The 26,712-nt window shown below is 38.7% G+C and overlaps 1 protein-coding gene across 2 annotated transcripts in view; it reads right to left on the bottom strand.

Annotated features, from left to right (window-relative positions):
- ELMOD1 (ELMO domain containing 1) overlaps positions 1 to 26,712 on the bottom strand; it is a 111,379-nt gene that overhangs the window by 38,583 nt on the left and 46,084 nt on the right. Inside the window, exons 1-5 of one of the 2 annotated variants that reach the window (XM_030836119.2) lie at positions 23,343 to 23,460; positions 7,471 to 7,616; positions 7,305 to 7,333; positions 6,359 to 6,456; positions 3,162 to 3,291 (exon numbers count right to left, since the gene is read on the bottom strand). In XM_030836119.2, coding sequence (XP_030691979.2) covers positions 3,162 to 3,291; positions 6,359 to 6,456; positions 7,305 to 7,333; positions 7,471 to 7,615 — 402 coding nt within the window. In that variant the 5' untranslated portion in view covers position 7,616; positions 23,343 to 23,460. Of the gene's footprint in view, positions 1 to 3,161; positions 3,292 to 6,358; positions 6,457 to 7,304; positions 7,334 to 7,470; positions 7,617 to 23,342; positions 23,461 to 26,712 lie in introns of those variants that run through there. The other variant, XM_060304002.2, reaches the window with a different exon arrangement.

Below are 26,712 nucleotides of genomic sequence, written 5' to 3'. Positions count from 1 at the left end.
TTAGCAGATGCAAACTATCATATATGGAATGGATAAACAAGTTCCTACTGCTATATTAAATACGCTGTAATAAACCACAATGGAAAAGAATATATATATACGTGTGTGTGTATACATATATATATGAAACTGAATCACTTTGCTGTACACCAGAAACTAACACAACATTGTAAATCAACTATACTTCAATAAAAATAAAACTTAAAAAAAAAAAAACCCGATTAAAAAATAGGGAGAAGACCTGAATAGATATTTTTCCTAAGAGGACATAAATTTGGCCAACAGGCACTGAAAAGATGCTCAACATCATTAATCATCAGAGAAATGCAAGTCAAAACCACAATGAAATATCACCTCACGCCTGTCAAAATGGCTATCATCAGAAAGATCACAAATAATAAATGTTGATGAGGATGTGGAGAAAAGGGAGCCCTTGTACACTGTTGGTAGTAATATAAATTGGTGCAGTCACTGTGGAGAATAGTATGGCAGCTTCAGAAAACTAAAAATAAAGCTACTATATGACCCAGCAATTCCACTCCTGGGTATATATTTGAAAAAATTGAAAACACTACTTTGAAAGGATACATGCACCCCAATGTTCATAGCAGCATTATTTACAGTTGCCAGGATATGGAAGCAACCTAAGTGTCCATCAGCAGATAAATGGATAAATAATATGTGGTTATAGGGACTTCCCTGGTGGTGCAGTGGTTAAGAATCTGCCTGCCAATGCAGGGGACAAGGGTTCAAGCCCTGGTCAGGGAAGATCCCACATGCTGCGGAGCACCTAAGCTCGTGTGCCACAGCTACTGAACCTGTGCTCTGGAGCCCACGAGCCACAACTACTGAGCCTGTGTGCCACAACTACTGAAGCTCACGTGCCTAGAGCCCATGCCCCACAACAAGAGAAGCCACCCACAATGAGACACCCACACACTACAATGAAGAGTAGCCCCTGCTCGCCACAACTAGAGAAACCCCGCACGCAGCAACGAAGACCCAATGCAGCCAAAAATAAATAAATAAATTTATTTTTTAAAAAAAGAATATGTGGTGTATATATATAATGGTGGTATATATATTCAGCCCTACAAAGAATAAAATTTTGCCATTTGCAGCAACATGGATGGACTTGGAGGTACTATGCTAAGTGAAATAAGTCAGACAGATAAAGACAAATACTGCATGATATCACTTATATAAGGAACCTAAAAAAATAAAACAAACTAGTAAATAAAACCAAAAAAAATAGACCCACAGATATAGAGAACAAACTAGTGGTTACCAATTGGGAGAGGGAAGCATGGAGGGTCAAGACAGGGGTAGGGGATTAAGAGGTACAAACAACTATATATAAAATAAGCTACAAGGATATTTTGTACAGCACAGAAAATATATCCAATATTTTATAAGTATAAATGGAGTATAACCTTTAAAAATTATGAATCACTATGCTGTATAACCTGAAATATACAATATTGTACACCATCTGTACCTCAATAAAAATGTTTTTTAAATAAAGTTAATGATGAAAAAAATAATAACTGTCATCTTGCCTACCTCTTATAGCTGTGACTATAAAAAATAATACCTACATACTCAAATTGTGACCACAGGTAAAAGTCATATCTTAAAAGTTCTTGACCTGTATCTAATGACTTCAGTAAGTCATGCATTCAATCATATTTGTTGAAAACCTATGTGCCAGCACACATACAACAGATCAACTAAGATGACATATAGCAGGTACCCAAATGTCATTGATTCAGAGGGCATTTCAGCCATTTTAATGAATTGTTCCGGAGCTGTGGCCAGTCTGTTAATTATAACACCTCTTTTCTCTTTATATCACCTCTTATTTCCCACCTTGAGTTCGTTTTATTAAACTTGACTATCTCTATCAGAACATAAAGAAAAAAGCAATCAAAGACATGAAGCTCAGCCAGTAGGTTGGCTAAAATTAAGCAGAGGAGCAAGGGAAGAAGAAACCATTGGTAAGAATGAAGCCTCTTTTTTTTTTTTTTTTTTTTTGCGGTACGCAGGCCTCTTACCATTGCAGAGCACAGGCTCCGGATGCGCAGGCTCAGCGGCCATGGCTCACGGGCCCAGCCGCTCCGCGTCACTTGGGATCTTCCCAGACCGGGGCACGAACCCGTGTGACCTGCATCGGCAGGCGGACTCTCAACCACGGTGCCACCAGGGAAGCCCAGGCCTCTTTAATTTTAATGATTGACATCAGGTCTAGCACTAATTAGTAGAGACAACTGAATCATCTGCTTAAGTACCTACATACACAAAAATACACACTCCACACAAAAACGCAACAGGATACATTTTTTAAATGGCAGCTTCTATTTACATCTTTCAATAAAATAAAGTTAAGGCAACTAAACAAATGTATTCCTCCAATTTCATTACTGCCTTTTTGAATTCTAGGAAAGGACAAAGAAGCACTCCATCCTAAAAAGCATCTATTTTCAGAAATGAATTTATAAAACATTTCAGATTAGTAGTTCTAAAGGTTTGTCTTAATTTTTTAAAGTTTTATTGATGTGTCATAATACACTATCAGATCAGATAAGATTTTTAAGGTTTTGTTTGACAGCCAAGAAGGAGTATTTATAACTGCATATTATTCTTCAAGCAACTCTAATACACCATATGTAAACCTTTATTTACTCTTCTAATACTTAAGTTACATGAATAAATAATCAGCATTAAGATCTTGGGTAATTTCCCCAGGGAGCTATTGTGGAAGCAGAAACCAACTTCATCTTCTTTGATGTCTATTAAAAGTCGTAAATGGAAATCCTAGGTCACTCTTTGACAAATTCTATTTCTCCTATTGGCTTTCAACACAGTTAAACAACCTAAACTTGAGCCAAATGTGAGAGGCCATAGAAATCACCTCTGATGCTTTCTCAGATTCCAAATGAAAATTGGCTTTATATTTAACTTCTCACGTGAATTTGCTATTGAAAAATTTACCTCCAACATCTGAACCAGCAAGAAAATGTAGGCTTTACCAATTAGTTCAGTGTCCATGTCGTATTCACCTTTGTGCCCCGCCATGTCCAGAGCAGTGCCTAGCACACAGCAGGAGCTTGGCAAACATTAGCTGACCTAAGTGAAGAACTGAAATGTGTTCAAGGACTAACCTTCAAAAGCATTTCTTCATGTTGGGGATTATCAGAGTCATAGGGCTCTCTGCGCAGTTTTTCCACATCCGCAATAAGGTTTCTGTACCCAACAATTTGCAGAAGGCAAGCTTGAAGAGAGATTCCCAGCCTAACATGTTAAAAAATAGAAGAAACACACATGAGGGAAAAAAAACCACATTCTCTGGCATTTGTTCACTTGATGTATGTACAATAGGACTTTTCATATTTATATAATATTTGGAAATTGCTCAAATAGGATTTTTCTAATAGAAGCACAATTTTTAACTGAAGCTCCACATGGACAGCTGTGGAACTTGGCTAAAATTTACCTCTCACTCCAGCCTTTTCAAGGCAAATTGCAATAATATGGCTTAAAAACAAGGGAGCTCTTTATGCAAGTGACTTGAAAGATGTAGAAAATATAGGTGATCATGGTTTCTTAGGGATCATTTAGCTCCCCTAGGTAGATATATCAGAAACACTTCAGAAGGGTGTGTGTGGGGAGGTGTCAGTGAGAGAGAGATAAATAGCCCTCAGGGGCTTAGGGGTAAGAAAAATTTTGAAACAAATAAAAACCACAACAATAAAAATACCTCTGCTTGCAGAGCACCCCTGACAGATAAGGCAAGGCCAAGAGAAAGAACTCAGTACTTTACAAAATTTCCCATTCCATTCTGACTGCTCTACTTGTCTGAATGCCTATTCTTATGCTGAAACAAAATCTGCTTTCTTTATTACCAAGTGGTTCAAACACTGTTCTCAGAGCAAATTCATTTCCACTTTTCCCTACCATGCCTATTCATTTTAAGACAGGAAGAATTCTTTCTTCTAGTCTCATCTCCAGGGTTAAAAACAAACAAATAACAAACAAAAAAACTCCCCTCTTCCTTCAATTCCTTCTCATGGGACATGGTTTTCAGATGTTTTACTATCTTGCTCAGTCTTCTTGAATGCACAGTTTGTATGATTAACAGTCCCCTTAAAATGTATCACTGGAACAAAAAAGAATCTGGCAAGCATGACATAGAGAGGATCATTACTTCCTGTGATCTGAATGCTGTTTTTCTCTCCTACAACACAGAAAGTAAAATAGGGTCTCTTTAAGCAGTCACATAACATTACAAGTTTATTAAACAGGTGGCTAAATAATCACCAAGATCCTTTTTTCCTATAAACTACTGTTACATAAATTATCTTCCTGTACTCATTTGATGGCATTTTTTAATCTAAAGGTAGTACTTCATGGTTATTTTTTCCTGCTAATTTTATAGTTATTCACTTTTGTGATTCAACAATAGCAATTGCATATGATTCAGTCTAAGAGTTACTGTTCAATATACTCCAACTTCTAATTCACTCACTAAATTTAAGCATTTTTTGTTGGAGTTGGGGGGTCACCGTAATCACAATGACAGTGTCATAATCATCTTTTTTGGGGGGGATGAGATGTATAGAGGTTAAGTCTAAAGTTGGGGGCAATAGAAAAATTTAAGTTTTAGGATTGTATGCTTACTCCCAACATAGAAGGCAGTGTCAGATAACCCAGAATACTAAACTTAAATAAAACTGAATGTTCAATTAAAAAAAGCTAAATCAGATATTTAGGAAAAGGGCACAGTGGTCACCCATAAAATCAACACAGGACTGAGAAGAGAGTTAATTTTGAGGGAAAGAAGGGAGTGGTAGAAATAAAAAAGAAGAAAACAAGGGATCCAATTCAATTTTACTGTAGTAATTCTTATCACCACTGTAAGTGGCACCTGAAAAAAATGTATAAAACAAAGTAAGGTTAATAGTAGTAATGGCTTGATAAATTACAAGGTATTTCCCCTAGCCCTCTCTATTTCTTGATTTTTTTCCAGAAAATTATTCAATTAAAAAAAAATCACATTATGTCAATGTCAACCTGGAAAAAAACCCCACTAAAATCCATATTGAGCTTTAAAAAACACAATCTACTACCTATAAGGGTTTTTTTCTCCCTAAAGGAAATCAAAAGAATAGATGGTAAGGAAACACCTTTGAATGAAGTATATAACTTTCATAAAAGAGACAGAAAAGATTTGCTATTAAATCTAACCCAATCTCTAAATATGATTATAGGTCTAATATATCTCTCATGCCTAATTGTAATCATAAATTTTTGGTTCAACTTAATTTAAAATGAATTTCATTCTTACCAGCTTCCCAGAGAAATAAAATATGTCAGAAGGTTTCAAAAAGACATTTACTGTATAATTAAATCACATTTAATGGCTGAATGAGGAAAAGGCAGCTAATTAGCTGAAGCTTCTACAGAAGAGTACTATGGAGACTACATGGAAATGGAGTTTTGTGATGAGCCTCAATCAGCTAGTACTAGAATCCCTTCAAGATACAGACCTATGCAAAGTGCACTCTGAAATTCCCTTTGACTACAGCTCCTCATCTTTGGCAAGTAAAAGCTTTCTTTAGTGATAACATCTGAAGTTCTTAAGTATACACATCTAAAAGACAGTTTGTTACTTACCTAAACTTTACCTGAATATATCTGCATACAGAATTTATTCTACCCAATATCCTAAGCCTAAAATTTTACAGAAAAATTCCTGTACACAATGGAAAATATAAAGCTAATTTTAAATGTCATGTACATCGCCAAATGCATTTTAATACTTCCAAGATGAGATGACTAAATTACAAAGTTCTAAAGTCTTCATATAAAAACTGTCTATCTCTCTCTCCCACACATGCCTGTCTTCTTCACAAGCAGGTAGAAACTGTCTCCAAGATTATCAGCCTGTCATGAACTGAAGAAATATTCTTTATGGAGCAGAATCAGCTCAGGCACATTTACAATCTGAACATTTACTGTTAATGTAAAATACAGGCATCATATGGAGCGACTGTTGATGAATGGGCTCCCTTTATTTCACCTTCTGATAGCAGGGGCATGCACCAGATTTCTTACATTCATTGCATTTCAGAAGCATAAGCATAAATCACAACAGAAGTACAAAGCTGCTGCTATTTACAAATAATAAAAAGGCATCTTTTTTCTTTATTTTTCATCTGAAAGTCACAACATGCAGATGATTATTTGGGGCAGGAAAGAGAGAGAGGGAGAAAGAGCATGCGAGAGCATAGTTTGAGTATTTAGAACTACTAAATATGACTTCTGTTTTATATTTACAACATAATAAACATATTCTTACTGTGGATTTATGTCAGGGTTAATTTTTTTCAGTTCCATAATGTCTTCTATAGTTTTTTCAATAGCATCAGGATGAACACTCACTGAAGTCTGCAGTAGCTGGAAAACATGTTTCAATCAGTTGCTTTGTCATGAACACTGGTGTCTTAAGTGGGGTCTATTTAAATAGGGGCCTCAAATGTTTGTTTAAAGCTTCTATATGAAGATAAGAAACTAAACTAAAGGCAAAAAATTCATGTAGTATTTGAATTCTAGTAAATTTGATATTTTCACAGTGGGGGTAGTACAATTTTCCTGATTAAGGTAATTAACATAACAAAACAAAAATACGTAAGTTTTTTTTTACCATCTTCATCTGTTTTAAGCTACTTCATAGAAATATTATATTTTCCTTTTCTCACTCAACACACATGGCTTCCATTGTTAATGGGCATTATGTCTATGACTGTGTGAAGTACATGGGGGATATAGTCCTAAGGATGCCAAAATTAAATTAAATATTCAAGAATCTTGAGAAGCAGATTTTTCTTTCTTATGTGGATGCTTAACTATGTGCTATAAATGCTAGCATAGTGGCTTCTTTGATTTTCTTGGAAAATCTTGAGTATAAAGTTAAATGATTTGGATATTGATGAAATACCAGAGAGTTACCACTGCTCTTATTTTCAAGGAATATTTATTTTATGATTTGGAAAGAGGTATAAAAAAGGATTAATTCAACAATGAAATAATATGTGTGTCATAAATCTGCCTAGAAATTCTTGAGTGGCTGCCTTCATGTAAAAAGTACAGTGGTTTGTGATGGGAAAACAATTCATTCTTCTCAGTTTGCATTAGTATTCATAGCCAAAAGTATCTTTTTGTTTCTTAAAATTTTTACTTTTTGATGATGGAGGTAAGTCTTCAATTGAAAAGTTGCTGAAAAATATAGGAACAATTTTACTTACCTTACTTTTTGAATCCCTCAGTGATGTTTCTGGAAAAGAGATGATTTAAAAAGCCATTCAAAAATTATCTTTTACAACTGGTTTACAATTACTATACTGAAAAATAACAGTGTATCCTCAATCCCAGAAAGCCTACATTTTGCTTACTGCTTTGTTTCATGCTTACCAATTTTCATAGTTCTAGAAGCTCCAGGCTTGGTATTGTAACAGATCCGTTGCAGTTCACATCTTCCAGTCAGCTTTCTCATTACAAATTTCAGGCAACGCCACAAAAATTTACAGTAAAAATACAGGCACACCTGGATCAGCATTCTGTCAAAAACAAAAGATAGCACTCTTCCAATAGAACTCTGTAAGAGAATAGAAAGCAGCCACCACCAGCAAGCAAAGAAGCCCAGAAGAAAATCAATCATTAGACTTCTGGGTTTACAAGCATATTTCATTATTCTAACCCCATGTTATTTTATTTGAGGTAGCTACAAAACCCATCATTGGGAGGGAAGCCCAAGGTCTGTAAGCATATACTTACTATGACTGCAAGCTCCAGAATTCCCTATTCTAGTAAATTTGACACACTAACAAACTAAGAGTGAAGCACAGGGATCCATTCTTTTCCTACCTTTGCCTAAAAATATTTTCAAAGCAAATCAGTACCTCGAAAACAGAACACTTGTGTTTTAGAAGCTGTCCCCCATAGACACAGGGAAAGGGTATGCTGTGGCATCTCCCATCTTCTGCCCCCACAAATAGCCTCTCAGCCAGCCCCAATTCACTTCCAGCTTCTCCTTAGTGTCTCATTTTTGGCTTCTGTGTTATTTCTTCCCCTGCTCCCATTTTTTCCCCCTTCCCTCTGCTTTCCTTTTGGTACTGTTGTCCTCTTTGAGGACTTTGTTGTGTGGCCACCATCTTCTCTGCTGACCAATCCCAGTACTTCTTGGATGTGCCAGAATGCCTCCACAACAGTTCACTGAACAAGCATGTTGACCTTGGGTTCTTCAACATTCTCTGATATAAACCTTCCAAAAACTCCGCCTCTTGACAAGTTTGTTCTTGACTCCTGCTAAACAAAGTTTTCTTCATTGCACACCCTATCTCACTCCAATAATACCTTAACAAACTATAAAGTATATGGCCACCAATCATGCACTTATTCACAATGCTTCTGGCACATGTGAATTTGTGTTTTATGCCAACTTTTAGTTTTTAATATGCGAGTGTCTACTACTTCATGGGACTGCTCAGCATCTCAAAATGACTCAAGCTGTAGAAGTAAAGAGGACTTATCATCCAGGAACTTATATTCAACCCTTCTTCTCTGAACACTAGAGTTTTCCTAGAAGGCAGAATTATTTTCCTAGAAGGCAGAATTGTTTATATTACTTCCTATTGGTGTGATTTCTAAAAGATATTTCTTTTTCTCATATGTTCACTAATTCCCCCCAGCTCTAACATAAGGTGATCCAGGGTCATTAAGATGAATTTGTGTAGTTAATTAATATCCTCAATGATATGATTAATCCCTGAATTTGAACCAAAACCTTGATTGTGTTCCTTTGTAAAATTGCTCTGGCTCCAATATCTTGAACAGCCTGAGTTAAAAATAACAATTCCAACTGACTTATACAAAATCATGGTCTATATCATATAAATGCACTGGGACAGAAACCTTCAAGATGGCGCAGGAGTAAGACATGGAGATCACCTTCCTCCCCACAAATACATCAGGAAAACATCAACATGTGGAACAACTCCTACAGAACACCTACTGAATGCCGGCAGAAGACCTCAAACTTCCCAAAAAGTAAGAAACTCCCAACTTACCTGGGTAGGGCAAAAGAAAAAAGGAAAAACAGAGACAAAGAATAGGGACAGGACCTTCACCTCTGGGAGGGAGCTGTGAAGGAGGAAAAGATTCCACACAGTAGGAAGACCCTTCACTGGCAGAGGTGCGGAGCGGGGGAAGCTTCGGAGCCACGGAGGAGAGTGCAGCATCAGGGGTGCAGAGGGCAAAGCGGAGAGATTCCCGCACAGAGGATCAGTGCTGATCAGCACTCACCAGCCTGAGAGGCTTGTCTGCTCAACTGCCAGGGCGGGTGGGGGCTGGGAGCTGAGGCTCCAGCTTCGGAGGTCAGATCCCAGGGAGAGGACTGGGATTGGCTGCGTGAACCAGGCTAAAGAGGGCTAGTGCACCACAGCTAGCTGGGAGGGAGTCTGGGAAAAAGTCTGGAACTGCCTAAGAGGCAAGAGACCATTGTTTCAGGTTGCATGAGGAGAGGAGATTCAGAGCACTGCCTAAACAAGTTCCAGAAATGGGCGTGAGCCATGGCTATCAGTGAGGACGCAAGAGATGGGCATGAAACACTAAGGCTGCTGCTGCAGTCACCAAGAAGCCTGTGTGCAAGCACAGGTCACTATCCACACCTCCCCTCCTGAGAGCCGGTGCAGCTCGCCACTGCCAGAGCCCTGTGATCCAGGAACAACTTCCCTGGGAGAACACACGGCACACCTCAGGCTGGTGCAACGTCACGCCGGCCACTGCCGCCACAGGCTCACCCCACATTGTGTACCCTTCCCTCCCCCCCGGCCTGAGGGAGCCAGAGCCCCCAAATCAGCGGCTCCTTTAACCCCTTCCTGTGTGAGCGAAAAACAGAAGCCCTCCGGCGACCCACACACAGAGGCAGGGCCAAATCCAAAGCTGAACCCCAGCAGCTGTGCAAACAAAGAAGAGAAAAGGAAATCTCTCCCAGCAGCCTCAGGAACAGCAGATTAAATCTCCACAATCAACTTGATGTACCCTGCATCTCTGGAATACCTGAGTAGACAATGAATCATCCCAAAATTGAGGCGGTGGACTTTGGGAGCCACTGTAGACTTGGAGTTTGCTTTCTGCATCTAATTTGTTTCTGGTTTTATGTTTATCTTAGTTTAGTATTTACAGTTTATTAACATTGGTAGATCTGTTTATTGATTTGGTTGCTCTCTTCCCTTTTTCTTTTTAATATATATATATTTTTTGCTTTTTCTCTTTTTGTGTGTATGTGTATGCTTCTTTGTGTGATTTTGTCTGCATAGCTTTGCTTTTACCATTTGTTCTAGTGTTCTGTTTTTTTTTTGTTTGTTTAAAATTTTTTTTTTTAGTATACTTTTTAGTGCTTGTTATCATTGGTGGATTTGTTTATTGGTTTGGTTGCTCTCTTCTTTCTTTCTTTCTTTTATTACTTTTTAATTTTTAGTATTTTTTATTTTAATAACTTTATTTTATTTTTTTCTTTCTTTCTTTTTTTTTCTCCCTTTTCTTTTGAGCCATGTGGCTGACAGGTTCTAGGTGCTCCAGCCAGGTGTCAGGCCTGTGCCTCTGAGGTGGGAATCCCGAGTTCAGGACACTGGTCCACCAGAGACCTCCCGGCTCCACGTAATATCAAATGGTGAAAGCTCTCCCAGAGATCTCCATCTCAACGCTAAGACCCAGCTCCACTCAACTACCAGCAAGCTACAGTGCTGGACACGCTATGCCAAACAACGAGCAGGATAGGAACACACCCCCACCCGTTAGCAGAGAGGCTGCCTAAAAACATAATAAGGTCACAGACACCCCTAAACACACCACCAGATGCAGTCTTGCCCAACAGAAAGACAAGATCCAGCCTCATCCACCAGAACACAGGCACCAGTCCCCTCCACCAGGAAGCCTACACAAGCCACTGAACCAACCTTAGCCACTGGGGGCAGACACCAGAATCAATGGGAACTACAAACCTCCAGCCTGTGAAAAGGAGACCCCAAACACAGTAAGTTAAGCAAAATGAGAAGACAGAGAAACACACAGCAGATGAAGGAAAAAGGTAAAAACCCACCAGACCAAAAGAATGAAGAAGAAATAGGCAGTCTACCTGAAAAAGATTTCAGCGTAATGATAGTAAAGATGATCCAAAATCTTGGAAATAGGATGGAGAAAATACAAGAAATGTTTAACAAAGACCTAGAAGAACTAAAGAGCAAACAAACAATGATGAACAACACAATAAATGGAACTAAAAATTCTCTAGAAGGAATCAATAGCAGAATAACTGAGGAGGAAGAACGGGTAAGTGACCTGGAAGATAAAATAGTGGAAATAACTATTGCAGAGCAGAATAAAGAAAAAAGAATGAAAAGAATTGAGGACAGTCTCAGAGACCTCTGGGACAACATTAAACGAACCAACATTAGAATTATAGGGGTCCCAGAAGAAGAAGAGAAAAAGAAAGGGACTGAGAAAATATTTGAAGAGATTATGGTTGAAAACTTTCCTAATATGGGGAAGGAAATAGTCAGTCAAGCCCAGGAAGAACAGAGAGTCCCATACAGGATAAATCCAAGGAGAAACATGCTAAGACAGATAATAATCAAACTATCAAAAGTTAAATACAAAGAAAAAATATTAAAAGCAGCAAGGGAAAAACAACAAATAAATGGATTAAAGACCTAAACGTAAGACCAGACACTGTAAAACTCTTAGAGGAAAACATAGGCAGAACACTCTATGACATAAATCACAGCAAGATCCTTTTTGACCTACCTCCTACAGAAATGGAAATAAAAACAAATAGGACCTAATGAAACTTAAAAGCTTCTGCACAACAAAGGAAAACATAAACAATAAGAAAAGACAACCCTCAGAATGGGAGAAAATATCTGCAAATGAAGCAACTGACAAAGGATTGAAACTCCAAAATTTACAAGCAGCTCATGCAGCTCAATATCAAAAAAACAAACAACCCAATCCAAAAAGGGGCAGAAGACCTAAAGACACATTTCTCCAAAGAAGATATACAGATTACCAACAAACACATGAAAGGATGCTCAACATCACTGATCATTAGAGAAATACAAATCAAAACTACAATGAGGTATCACCTCACACCAGTCAGAATGGCCATCATCAAAAAATCTACAAACAATAAATGCTAGAGAGGGTGTGGAGAAAATTTACATTGTACTGTTTGTGGGAATATAAATTGATACAGCCACTATGGAGAACACTATGAAGGTTCCTTAAAAAACTAAAAAGAAATATCACATGACCCAGCAATCCCACTACTGGGCATATACCCTGAGAAAACCATAATTCAAAGAGTCATGTACCACAGTGTTCACTGCAGCTCTATTTACAATAGCCAAGACATGGAAGCAACCTAAGTGTCCATGTGGCACATACATACAATGGAATATTACTCAGCCATAAAAAGAAACAAAATTGAGTTACTTGTAGGGAGGTGGATGGATGTAGAGTCTGTCATGCAGAGTGAAGTAAGTCAGAAAGAGAAAAACAAACATTGTATGCTAACACATATATATGGAATCTAAAAAAAGTGGTTCTGAAGAACCTAGGGGCAGGACAGGAATAAAGATGCAGATGTAGAGAATGGACCTGGGGACATGGGAGGGGGAAGGGTAACCTGGGATGAAGTGAGAGAGTGGCATGGACTTATATACACTACCAAATGTAAAACAGATAGCTAGTGGGAAGCAGCCACATAGCACAGGGAGATCAGCTTGGTGCTTTGTGTCCACCTAGAGGGGTGGGAGGGAGATACAAGAGGGAGGAGATATGGGGATATATGTATATGTATAGCTGATTCAGTTTGTTATAAAGCAGCAACTAACACACTACTGTAAAGCAATTATACTCCAGTAAACATGTTAAAAAAATTTTTTTAAATGCACAGGGAATGGAGGAAACATATATATAAGTAACTAAATTTCTACACTAAAATGTGGTAGAATCCTTTGTAGGCATTAGAATTGTATTCTGGAGTAACTAATAACAAAATGTCCATAATATGCTTATCAAATAGAAAAATGTTTGGAAAGAACATGTGTGGAATAATATATTTTTTCTTTAGTAAATAAAACAAAATATTTAATGATGATATATAAACAAGGAGAAAAAGACTGGCAGGATATACAACAAAAATATTAACAGTGGTTTTTCTGGGTAATGGAATTATGAGTAATTTTTATTTTCTTTTCTGATTAAGTATACTTTCTTTTTTTAATATGTATATATTATTTTATTTAAGAAGAAAGTTATAACTACAATTAAAATGTATAAAATGATCACCAAAAATCATTACAAAAGTACATATGAAATTTCTATGTGAAGTCATATTCTGCTGAAAGACAAAAAATGATTTACTATGTTGTGAAGTCTGAAATTCAACTGTTTTAGTCAAATATGTTCTAAGATCTGTTAGGATTTAGATTATCAGCTTCCAAAAAAAAGTAACCCTGAAAATAATTAATGGAACATTTTAATTAGATGAGTGAGAAATTTTACAAAACCACAACATGGTCTCTTGGAAAAAGTTTTCCATTCTTCCAACTATTGGATAGCTATGACAGAAGAAAAGATTGAGCAATATCCTTGTTAACTTGTTATCAGCCAAATGGTAATGATATTAATAACTGGTTGGCATTAATCCTATTACAAGTCAGGGATAAATCTTTCCATGGTATCTTCCCTTATGATACCCATGTGCAAATTCCAGTAAAGTTTGCCCAGTATGTGGGCCAGCTTCTCAAATGAAGCCTATTTTAAGTCTATGCATTAGGACTCCATAATAATCAGGTTCTTGTAGTACTAAATCATCCTAGAGAAAAAGGTTCTAATTACAGTTTAAGGAGTATTTTTGTATTCAACCTACTTAGGATACAAGCCAATTAAATTAAACAGAAAGTTTCCCCTATGCAACTTCTTCATCAGAACTATACAGAGATGTGGCTTGAGACCTAGAGGTGTCATCCTAGGTGGCAGGAAGCATCCAGATGTGAGTGACTTATAGCCCATCTAAAATTTCTCCCACTGGCCTCCTTGCATATAAGAAGAAAATGCCTGGGGAATTGTTTTGCATCAAGACAGTGTTATATAAAAGGAGAGAAAAGACATCATGTTCTATGCTTTTCTTTTTTCTTTTTTTCAATTCCCCTGAGGGTATTCACACTGTCAAAGACAGGGAAACCCAGTGGAAATCCACAGTGAGGGGTTAGAGATGGTGCATCATTTCTTAGGGCTCAATGCTCTGTGAGGTGTATCACAACCCTCTCACATAATCACACAAACAATAACACAAATCATGAAAGAGAAATGCTCATTTCAATTGTGAAATGACATTTATACACTGCTTCCTTACCCTTTCATAATTTCTGGGTGAGTGTCCTGATAATGTTATTTATTATCCAGGATATATTTTGATTTTTTCCTTGTTTTTGTAATGGGCCAACATGCCCACAAATATTTCATTAAAAAACAGCTTGTTATGCTAGGCACTGTACTTTCTTTCTATGCTATGTATTATATTTTTTCAAGCCAGATCATCAGATCAAACAATGCCTTGACAGATACAGTTTATTTTGCACTTAGATCAATCGTAAATGTAAGGCATGGTCAGAGATGGAAATACCAGCGCTACCCCTTACTTTGGAAGCCCGATTTTATTTATTTATTTTTTTTGCGGTACGCGGGCCTCTCACTGTTGTGGCCTCTACGTTGTGGAGCACAGGCTCCGGACGCGCAGGCTCAGCGGCCATGGCTCACGGGCCCAGCCGCTCCGCGGCATGCGGGATCTTCCCGGACCGGGGCACGAACCCGTGTTCCCTGCATTGGCAGGCGGACTCTCAACCACCGCACCACCAGGGAAGCCCAGAAGCCTGATTTTGATGAGAGAACAAGTACCCAAGTTGCTTTCTCGTGAAAGGACCAGATCAGCAAAACCTCCATATAAGCATCTCAGGATGGCTGTTCTTCACCATCAAGTGCTACCAAGAGATCACTTCTTAAATGTCTGGTCCTATTTAAATGCCTCAATTTGTGGGAAAACTGCTTAAGGTCCAGAGAACAATCAAAATGATTAAATATTTGGGGAGAATGTTAAATTGGTTTGGCATGTTTACCCTTAAAGGAAGAAATGAATCTTTAAAGCTTTAAAGCTAATCAGTAGTTGGTTTAGGGAAAAAGAAAGAAAGGAAGGAAGAAAGGGAGGGAGGGAGAAAGGGAGGGAGGGAAAAAGGTAGGAAAAGTGCATCCCTTTCCAATCTGAGTTTAGGAATAGGAACTTTTGGATTTATAGTACTTTTCCTCCTTTTAATTTCCTTTATCTCCTTTATGTTTCTGACCATGTGCCTGGAGTGAAGCCATCTCAGATGTACCTGTGTAGCAGATCCCATTTGCTTTCTTTAATCCTATCCTTCTGTTCCTATTATTAGAAGAAGAATTACTGCCACACTCTCTCCACCATCTGAACCCTATGTTCAGAGGGTTTATAGCTGTGCTTGTTTTGTTTTTATCTCCTAGCCTGAATCATCAAACCAATAATCTTAGTTTTATTTAGAAGAATATTTTGCTTTTATTCTTCATAACACTAGACTTAGTTTTCTTATTTCTGATGGAAGATTCGCAAATCACTATGGAAAAGATTTGCTACATTTTGTAGGAACAACAATCAAATTCTCAAGACTACAAGGAGAAAGTACTGATCACCATCTCATATTTTTTTACATGTGTGTTTTTTGTTCGTTTGGTTGGTTTTGGTTTTTTTTTTTTTTGCTGTGCTGCGTGGCTTGCTGGATCTTAGTTCCTCAACTCAGGGATTGAACCAGGGCCCTCCAACAGTGAAAGTGTGGAGTCCTAACCACTGGACCACCAAGGAATCCCCACCATCTCCGATTTTTAATAACTATATGCATAGACAGCAGGTTTTTTGTGTTTGTTTCTGTGTTTTCAATCATAGCTTTTTTATTGTGTTCCAAAAGGAGTCACTGTAGTTTCCAAAGATGAATGCCTTGCTTAAGCACTGGAAGAATCTGATTTAATAAAAAGAGCTATTTACACATGTTCTACTTCCAACATTTTCTGTTACTGCCATTTACTGATATGCTGCAGAGTGAAGTTTATGCTGAGTTCATAGCAGTATCCTTCCATAAGGCAATTATGATCACTTTTATCATTTAACATTCATCCTCTAGCTGGCACAAGAATAGCCACCCAATATAAATAAATTATTCAATATAAATCATATTTCTGCTACCAAATAAAAGTGAGCTACTGTCTTGTGCTTCTTTGTTAGAGGAATCCATTCAGCAGGGATGAAGCCTCTGAAACAGGAGATGCACCTAGGACCATGTACTCTCCTGCCTCTGGGATGAGGGGGTGTGGGTACCTGTAGTACAACACTACTCCATCATCTTAAATTTGTGATTCTGACATCTTCTTTTGGAATAGTAAGAGAAAAGCGGCTTATTTTGAACAATTTCAATGAATTTGCTAATGAAAGTTAATTCTTGCTTGAAGAAATCCTGTAATAAACAAGAAGTACACTATTGGTGAGGAAGGATACATACAAAATAATCACAATTCTTGAATCAAATCACTTTCCTAAACAGAACACTTTTCATCTAAATGGCCATAAAGAACAGCAGACTGCTCAATGTTTCCAGCATTTCATGTACTTTCTAAAATGACATTTTAAAAAATTTTAGCTGCTCTGTTGAAGTTCCTAATTAGGGGCACTGGTAGTCAGTTGGAAATTAACTTGTCAACAGGTATTTGGCCTAGTAAATGGGCCCCTCTAAATAATGAGCATCCTACTAGGAAAAGAGGCCACAGAGGACTTGATACATGAACTGGAAATGTGAAATCATACAAAGATACCATTTGTGGGCCTCTAGAAAAACAAGATTATTAGATGGAGAGATATACCATGTTCTTGGATTGGAAAAATCAACATTGTGAGAATGACTCTACTACCCGAAGCAATCTATAGATTCAATGCAATCCCTATCAAACTACCACTGGCATTTTTCACAGAACTAGAACAAAAAATTTCACAATTTGTATGGAAAAACAAAAGACCCCGAATAGCCAAAGCAATCTTGAGAATGAAAAGCGGAGCTGGAGGAATCAGGCTCCCTCACTTCAGACTATACTACAAAGCTACAGTAATCAAGACAGTATGGTACTGGCACAAAAACAGAAAGATAGATCAATGGAACAGGATAGAAAGCCCAGAGATAAACCCACGCACATATGGACACCTTATCTTTGATAAAGGAGGCAGGAATGTACAGTGGAGAAAGGACAGCCTCTTCAATAAGTGGTGCTGGGAAAACTGGACAGGTACATGTAAAAGTATGAGATTAGATCACTCCCTAACACCATACACAAAAATAAGCTCAAAATGGATTAAAGACCTAAATGTAAGGCTAGAAACTATCAAACTCTTAGAGGAAAACATAGGCAGAACACTCTATGACATAAATCACAGCAAGATCCTGTTTGACCCACCTCCTAGAGAAATGGAAATAAAAACAAAAATAAACAAATGGGACCTAATGAAACTTCAAACTTTTGCACAGCAAAGGAAACCATAAAAAAGACCAAAAGACAACCCTCAGAATGGGAGAAAATATTTGCAAATGAAGCAGCTGACCAAGGATTAATCTCCAAAATTTATAAGCAGCTCATGCAGCTCAATAACAAAAAACCAAACAACCCAATCCAAAAATGGGCAGAAGACCTAAATAGACATTTCTCGAAAGAAGATATACAGACTGCCAACAAACACATGAAAGAATGCTCAACATCATTAATCATTAGAGAAATGCAAATCAAAACTACAATGAGATATCATCTCACACTGGTAAGAATGGCCATCATCAAAAAATTTAGAAACAATAAATGCCTGAGAGGGTGTGGAGAAAAGGGAACACTGTTGCACTGCTGGTGGGAATGTGAATTGGTACAGCCACTATGGAGAACAGTATGGAGGTTCCTTAAAAAACTACAAATAGAACTACTATATGACCCAGCAATCCCACTACTGGGCATATACCCTGAGAAAACCAAAATTCAAAAAGAGTCATGTACCAAAATGTTCATTGCAGCTCTATTTACAATAGCTCGGAGATGGAAACAACCTAAGTGTCCATTATCGGATGAATGGATAAAGAAGATGTGGCACATATATACAATGGAATATTACTCAGCCATAAAAAGAAACGAAATTGAGCTATTTGTAATGAGGTGGGTGGACCTAGAGTCTGTCATACAGAGTGAAGTAAGTCAGAAAGAGAAAGACAAATACCGTATGCTAACACATATATATGGAATTTAAGAAAAAAAAAGTCATGAAGAACCTAGGGGTAAGACAGGAATAAAGAAACAGACCTATTAGAGAACGGACTTGAGGGTATGGGGAGGGGGAAGGGTAAGCTGTGACAAAGCGAAAGAGTGGCATGGACATATACACACTACCAAACGTAAAATAGCTAGTGGGAAGCAGCCGCATAGCACAGGGAGATCAGCTCGTTGCTGTGACCACCTAGAGGGGTGGGATAGGGAGGGCGGGAGGGAGGGAGACGCAAGACGGAAGAGATATGGCAACATATGTATATGTATAACTGATTCACTTTGTTATAAAGCAGAAACTAACACACCATTGTAAAGCAATTATACTCCAATAAAGTTGTAAAATAAAACCAAGATTATTTCCCCACATTGAGCAGTGGTGAGGCAGTGTGGAGCCCCTGGTCTTTTCCATCATTCTTTTTTTTTTTTTTTTTTTGGTCACGTGGCATGTGGGATCTCAGTTCCCTGACCAGGGATCGAATCCACGCCCCCTGCAGTGAAAGCACAGAGTCCCAACCACTGGACCGCTTAGGAAATCCCCCCTTTTCCATCATTCTTTATTTGAAGAGATCATGCTGCTTTTCAAAGGTAGTGGGTATAAATCTATCATGGATAGATATTATTCCAAATTCTATTGCTATAGTAAAGGGCACTATTTTTAATTCCAGGGAAATTTCATATGAGGGATTAGAGAGCAATAGCTGACTGTGGTACAACTAAAATAATAAATAAATTAATGGTTTATCCTTTTCCTTTCAAAGAAAAGGAGACAAGTTTCTCTTAAATTATTAATGACATCACTATTCAAATAAAAATTTAATGATTAAATTCATATACTTTCCAAGATTTATTTTTAAAATTCAGATTTTTTTCTACTTGGATAATACATTTATTAGTTTATTTATAAGGGAAGCAGCAAACACATTATGCTTTGACATTTAAGAAGCATTTAGACAGGGGCAGTGACCAAGATGGTAGAGTAGGAAGACCCTGAGCTCACCTCCTCCCACAGCACACCAAAATTACAACTCTTTACAGAGCAACAACTGATAAGAAAGACCAGACGACTAGCAGAAAAAATCGTCTACAACTAAAGATATAAAGAAGGAACCACAACAAGATGGGTAGAAGGGGCGGAGATGAGGTACAGTCAAGACTCCTGGGCAGGCTACCCACAAATGACAGAATAATCACAATTGCAGAGGGTCTCCCCAAGGAGCAAAGGGTCCAAGCACAGCATCAGGCTCCCCAGTCCAGGGGACCTGCACTGGGAAGATAAGCCTCCAGAAGGTTTAGGTTTGAAGACCAGTTGGGAGACCCAGAGTGTTGTGGGAAATAGAGACTTCACTCTTAAAGGGTGCACACAAAATCTCACACACTCTGGGAACCAGGGCAGAAGCAGTTATTTGAAAGGAGCCTAGGTCAGACACACCTGCCAGTCTTGGAGAGCCTCCTGGATAGGCAGGAAGCAACTGGAGCTCAACCTGGGGACACAGACACTGGCAGCAACAATTTTGGGGAGCGTGTTCTACCATAGGGACATTTGTGCTGACAAGTGCCATTTTGGAATCCTCCCTGGAGCTTATTAGCTCTGAGACCTGGCTCCACCCACAAGCCTGTCAGCACCAGTAGTGGGATGCCTCAGGCCAAGCAACTAGCTGGGCAGGAACACAGTCCCACCTACCAACAGGACTACTGCTTTAAGAACCCCTAAGCCCACAGGCACCCTGAGGTATGGCCCTGTCCACCAGAGGGCCCAGGACCTGGTCTCATACACCAGGGCGCCGGCACTAGCCCTGGGACCCCAGGGCCTCAGCTCTACCCACCAGCAGGCCAACACCAGCTCTAGGACCCTGGGTCCTGCAGCCTGAAACCCCAGACCTGGCCTCAGCCAACCGAGGGGAGGCACCAGCCCTGGGATCCCCCGGACCTTGGCCCCACCCACCAGTGGGTGGATACCACTCCCAGGACCACCAAAGTCCCCCCACAGCCTACCATGTCAGAACTCAGCCAACCCACAAACAGGCCAACAACAGTTCTGGGACACCTTGGGCTCCTTAGCCAGCCACTCCAGGATCTAGCCCCACTCACCAGTGAGCCTATAATAGCTTTGGGATACCCAAGATCCTATAGCCAGCTGTGTCAGGAACCAGCCTCACCCAGTAGCATGCAGACACCACCCCAGGACCATCCCAGGCCCCAGATTTCCCCACCAGCAGGTCAACACCAGCACCAGGACCCCCAGGGCTGTGCAGCCAGAGAACCCAGGACCTGGCTCTGCCTACCCCAGGCTGACACCAGTTCTGAGACGCCTTGGACCCCTCAGCCAGCCATCCTGGGATGCAGCCCCACTCACCAATGGGCTGAAAGCATTTTGGGACACTCCAGGACATTCAATGAGATGCATCATGAACAGGCCCTGCCCACCAGCAGGCCAACACTTGATCCAAGACCCCCAGCCCCACAAACACTGGATCCCAGGTCCACCCACCAGTGCGCCAGCACTAGCCCCTGGACTCCCCAAGGCACTACACCCAGCTGCCTCATGACCCAACCCTGTCCACCAGCTGCCAGCAGCTTCTGCACAAAGCAGGTCTGGCAACCAAGTGACCAAGGCAGGGGATGGGGTGGGAACAGCCATGCCTACCAGACCATCCACAGTATTCAGCCCACCACAGTAGAAGGACCCACACAGTCCACATAGGGGGCACCCCAAGAGCATATAGCACTGGTGACGAGAGGTGAGTGTGCTGCTGGGACACATAAGACATCTTCTACAAAAGGCCACTTCTCCAAGGTTGGAAAACATAACCAACCTACAAAATATATAGAAATAAAAACAACAAATTAGGCAAAATGAGGTGACAGAGAAATATCTTCCAAACAAAGGAACAAGATAAAACCCAAGAACTAAGTGAAGCAGAGATAAACAATCTACCTGATAAAGAGTTCAAGGTAATGACTGTAAAGATGTTCAAAGAACGTGGTAGAAGATAGGATGAACAGATTGAGAAATTAGAAGTTTTTAACAAAGATTTAGAAAATACTAAGAAGGACCAAACAGATATGAAGAAATACAATAACTAAAATAAGAAATACACTAGAAGGAATCAATAGTAGCTTAGTTGATACACAGGAACAGATCAGCTAGCTGGAAACAGAGTAGTGGAAATCACTGAAGCTGAATAGAAAAAAGAAGAACAAAGAATAAAAAAATGAAGACAGTTTAAAAGACCTGTGTGACAACATCAAGCATACTAACATTCACATTATAGTGGTCCCAGAAGGAAAAAAGAGAGAGAAAGTGACAGAGAATATATTTGAAGATATAAAAGCTGAAAACTTCCCTAACCCGGGAAAGGAAATAGACATTCAGGTCAGAGGTAGGAGAGCTGGGAAGCCAATACTCAAGTTCCCAAAAAAATCTCTCATGGCAGGCTCTGGTGAGATCACCTACAGGAAATTGCCTAGAAAACTATTCAGGTTAACATATTTCAACAAGGGTGTGGAAACAATTTTTGTTTGTTTTTATGCAGGAAACAAAATAATTTAAAATACATGTATGTATAAACATACATGTACATGTGTATGTGTGTGTATATAGTGTGTATACATACCCATATATGTATGTATACATATGTATATTTATCTATGTATATACATACGTGGTGTGTATGTGTGTGTCCTAAAAAAGATAAAATATGGCTAAAAGTACCAGTCTACAGTGAGAGAGGTATTCAAACGTACCATAAATCTATCCCTTTTCAAGACTTTGCTTTTACATCTCATAAATAAGCTCAGTCAATGTCTCAAGCAATGATAGTCAAATTCTGGAATAACTACATGACCCTGCACCTTCAGCCCTTCAAATGCAGTGGAAATTACTTTGTGGTAAATGGAAATACTACTTGATTAAATAGGAAAGTGTCTGAAGTCTGACTTCAGGTCTAGCCTCAATTTGCCATTATGAGCTGTGTGACTGTGGACAAGCTACTTTGTTTCTCTGAGGCTCTGCCCTCTCATTTGTAAGCTGAAGGGAATGGACTAGATATCTGGCTCTAAGATAAGGCTAGACACATGTTGTAAGGGAGAAAGATTTTTTGTCTGACTCACCCTTCTCTTCAAGGTGTACATTAGGTCTGGGTGAAAGTGTTACCATGCTTCTGGGCTATTTTATACCATGCTTGCAAATGTGTCCAAGAGCTGCCCCCAACTTCATCTTTGCAACTTATCTTCTACTCTCCCTAAACGGGGTCTACAGCCAATAACCTGGACCACCTGCTGCTTGTGGCAGCTGGTCACACTTTCTCGGGCTTTGTTCATAGGACCTTCTCCACCTGTTACATCCTCTGTCTCTTTCCTTCAACATCACCTCAGTGAAGACTTCCCTGAATAGTCCCGTCACAAAACAGCTGTAGCATGTCACCAATCACATTCCTTCTTATATCTTAATTTTGTATGCATGGCTTCATCTTGTTGCCAAGTGGTATGTTACTTTGGAGCAAAGGCCACCTCATATTCACTTCTGTATCACCCAGAACACCTCACAACAGGTACACAGTACCATGATGCAAAAATTATGAGAAAAAACTTTGAAGTCAGATAGGCCTGCATTCAAATATCTGTGTGCCCTTAGATGAGTTTCTTAACTTTGCTAAGCTTTTTGCCCTCTGCTGTAAATGGGGTATTAATTCCTATTTTATTACAATTGTTATGAAGAGAAAATAAAAATTTAAATGTGGCATAGTACTGGAATTATCACTAGTACTAAACACTTTCTAAATGAATCAGTGGACCAAGATATTAATCAAGTGTGAATGACTTATAAAACCCCATTTACAGATTTTTTTTGCTAATTGGAAGCCTTTATTTACCTAATCACAGTAGTAAAATATTGTTTTCCCCTTTACTGTTTCACAGCCAAGACTTGGGTACAAGTCTGCGTTATATCTCAGTTTCTCCCATGGAGGTTTGAGTTTGGCAGATGGTTTCATATCCTCTCTTCTGCCTAAGGAAGGAAAGTATGCAGTGAATTCCATGGCCAAGAAACTGAGATCTTGAGGCTGAAATAGTTGGAAGCAATTATTTATATGGGGTGACTTATACCCTTTATTAGGAAAATTCAAAATTAATAATGTTTTGATGACCTTAAAAGCATTTAATTTCAATAACTAAATCCTAGCAAAGGAAAAGATCTTAATACAAGTGTTAGGTTCTCTCTGTTATAAACATTAATTGAGTTGAAATTAATGAAATATATTAAACAAACTAAACTCTAAGCCTCAGTTCTATTTAGGGCTCAAAAAGTGTCCCCTCTTTTTCTGATCACACATAGACACACTTTCTTCTCAGTTTTATCCCTGTATTCTTTTATGCAGATCACAGCTAAAGTCATACTGGGTGACTATGGGGTACTTATCCAATATCCCATATCTACTGTCAATTTAAAACACACCCTTCAGCTGGGTGGGTGTACTAATCCTGTAGCATTTATTTCTAATATCTTATGTAATGTTTTTTCTACTCCCTTAAGCTCTGAGTAGTTACACCATTAATATATGTGATGGTAGCAGGGAGTTAGAGAGAGAAGAGTATGGGTTCCATGTATCTTAAATGTGGATTAAAATCCATTTTTTCCCCACACCTCATTTCTCTAAGATTAACTTTACTTCTTCTGAGGCTGTACATGGCCTCAGAAGTTGCTCATTCTAGAACAACTCAGAAATTGACAGATTAATCACTCCGTGGGCTTTTTAAATGTTGCTGATTCTTCTCAGTGAAAGTCAACTCCTTATTCTGCATAATGTATTTGCTGAGCTCAGGAATTAACACCTGATTTGTTCAAGTTATGTTTATATAACCTCCTCTTTGGTTCGAATGAAAAGATTGCCAAATTGTGAGAATGGACTACAGGGAATAGAAGGCAATCTAAATTATCTGATAGTGCCTGTAATGCAGAATTATTACTCCTTGCCCTCTTATCCCTCCAATTACCACAAACATTAAGATAAAATGAATACACACAAGTTATAACAATAAAAAGAATTAAAAACAAAAATTAAAGCCAAAAGCAATAATCAACTAAGGAGAAACAATGATTGAGTTTTGGGACTTCTCTGGTGGTCCAGTGGTAGAGAATCCGCCTTCCAATGCAAGGGATGCGGGTTCAATCCCTGGTCAGGGAACTAAGATCCCACATGCTGCTGGGCAACTAAGCCACGTGCCACAACTACTGAGCTTACGCACCACAATGGAATGCTGCAACTAAGACCCGATGCAGCCAAAAAAATAATAATAATAAATAAATAAATATTTTTAAAAAATGATTGAGTTTCCTGTCAATATTTTGAAACCAATGGTCAATGAAAATCCTCAAGTTTCTTTCTTGATGTGTAATTTATTATGCTAGCTTCAGTTTCACACAAATTATCAATGTTAAGTAATATTTGTAAAACAAATGTATCAAGTTAAAAGAGAAAAATTTGTATCAGAACATATAACTGATAGGGATATGCCAGTTCCATTACCCTTGGTGCTGCTCTGTGTGAAATTAGAGTGGTAGATTTTGCACTATATCAGTTTTAAATCATCAAATACAAATTAATTTAAAAATATAATCTCTATTAAACATAGTGTTGCACCTATTCAATTTAACAAAAACTAACAGAAACAAATGTTACTATCTCTCCTAAAATGGCTGGTTTTGAGCCCACTCAAGTTTTTCTAAAACAAAAACACTGAAGAAGAAATTCAGTAGTACAAGTCTTGGGACAAACTTCATCACTACCACCTCCCCTATTACAAAAGGAGCTCCTGACTTCTAAGCTTCAGCTAACATTAAAGCTCTCTGTTAACACGATTCTACAGCTTAAAAACACCACGTTTAGGGCTTCCCTGGTGGTGCAGTGGTTGAGAGTCCGCCTGCCGATGCAGGGGACACGGGTTCGTGCCCCGGTCTGGGAAGATTCCACATGCTGCGGAGCATCTGGACCCGTGAGCCATGGCCGCTGAGCCTGCGCTTCTGGAGCCTGTGCTCCGCAACAGCAGAGGCCACAACAGTGACAGGCCCACGTACCACAAAAAAAATAAAAATGAAACACCACGTTTACACTCAAGGGGGATTTATAGATACCAACTTTTCATGAGTGTGTAAACAGATATGTTAATGTCATGGCAACCAAAAATGTATCGAGTTAAATACTTTGCTGGTAAATGACCTAGTGATTTTTCAAATACTATCTTTTTACACATCTGAGATAAACAGGCTGAGGAGTATACTGTATAATAAAACAAATGTTAATGCCTGTAAATGGTTTAATATTGACCTTCTGAGAGGTTTTCACAATTCTAAGATTGAATTGTGAAACACCAGTAGCTATACCAAACCATAGTGAATCCCACCCAAAATGACCTAGATGCTCCAGAAATAAAAACGCAATGAAAACCGTGGGAAAAAGAAAATCTTAAATTGCAGCCACTGAAAGAATTAAATCACATCCTAAAAGAAGTAAACCCACTAATTATTTTCTTAGAGAAAATAGCCAGAACAAGGGACCAGAATAGGCAACATAGGTAGGCCACCATCTTGCAGGAAAGAAACGCAATATTCTAGAAAGTGTGTCTTATTTTCTAACTTTCAGGACCAAATCAACTTTATTTTGTCATATTTTAATATAATGTAAAATTTCTCTGAGAATTTTATTTATAGAATTGTGAATGACAGTCAATACTCTTGAAAATAATTATAATTATAGGTCCAGCTAAATGGCTTTCAAAACAAAACATGATCACTCTAAAACACACAAACATATATGGTACCCTATACAGCCAAATCTTCAGGGAACCCAAAAATTAATGCAGAGCCAGAAGGGAGTGGCAGGACATACTGAAATTGATGAAGGAGAAAAACCTGCAACCAATATTACTCTACCCAGCAAGAATCTCATTCAGATTTGATGGAGAAATTAAAACCTTTACAGACAAGCAAAAGCTGAGAGAGTTCAGCATCACCAAACCAGCTTTACAACAAATGCTAAAGGAACTTCTCTAGACAAGAAACACAAGAGAAGGAAAAGACCTATAATAACGAACCCAAAACAATTTAGAAAATGGGAATAGGAACGTACATATCGATAATTACCTTAAATGTAAATGGACTAAATGCTCCCACCAAAAGACACAGATTGGCTGAATGGATACAAAAACAAGACCCATATATATGCTGTCTACAAGAGTCCCACTTCA

Source organism: Globicephala melas, chromosome 8 (assembly GCF_963455315.2).
Source record: "Globicephala melas chromosome 8, mGloMel1.2, whole genome shotgun sequence".
In the NCBI taxonomy this organism is placed as follows: Eukaryota; Metazoa; Chordata; class Mammalia; order Artiodactyla; family Delphinidae; genus Globicephala; species Globicephala melas.
Note: the sequence above shows the minus strand (reverse complement) of the source record. Positions and strands in the feature narration are given on the sequence as shown.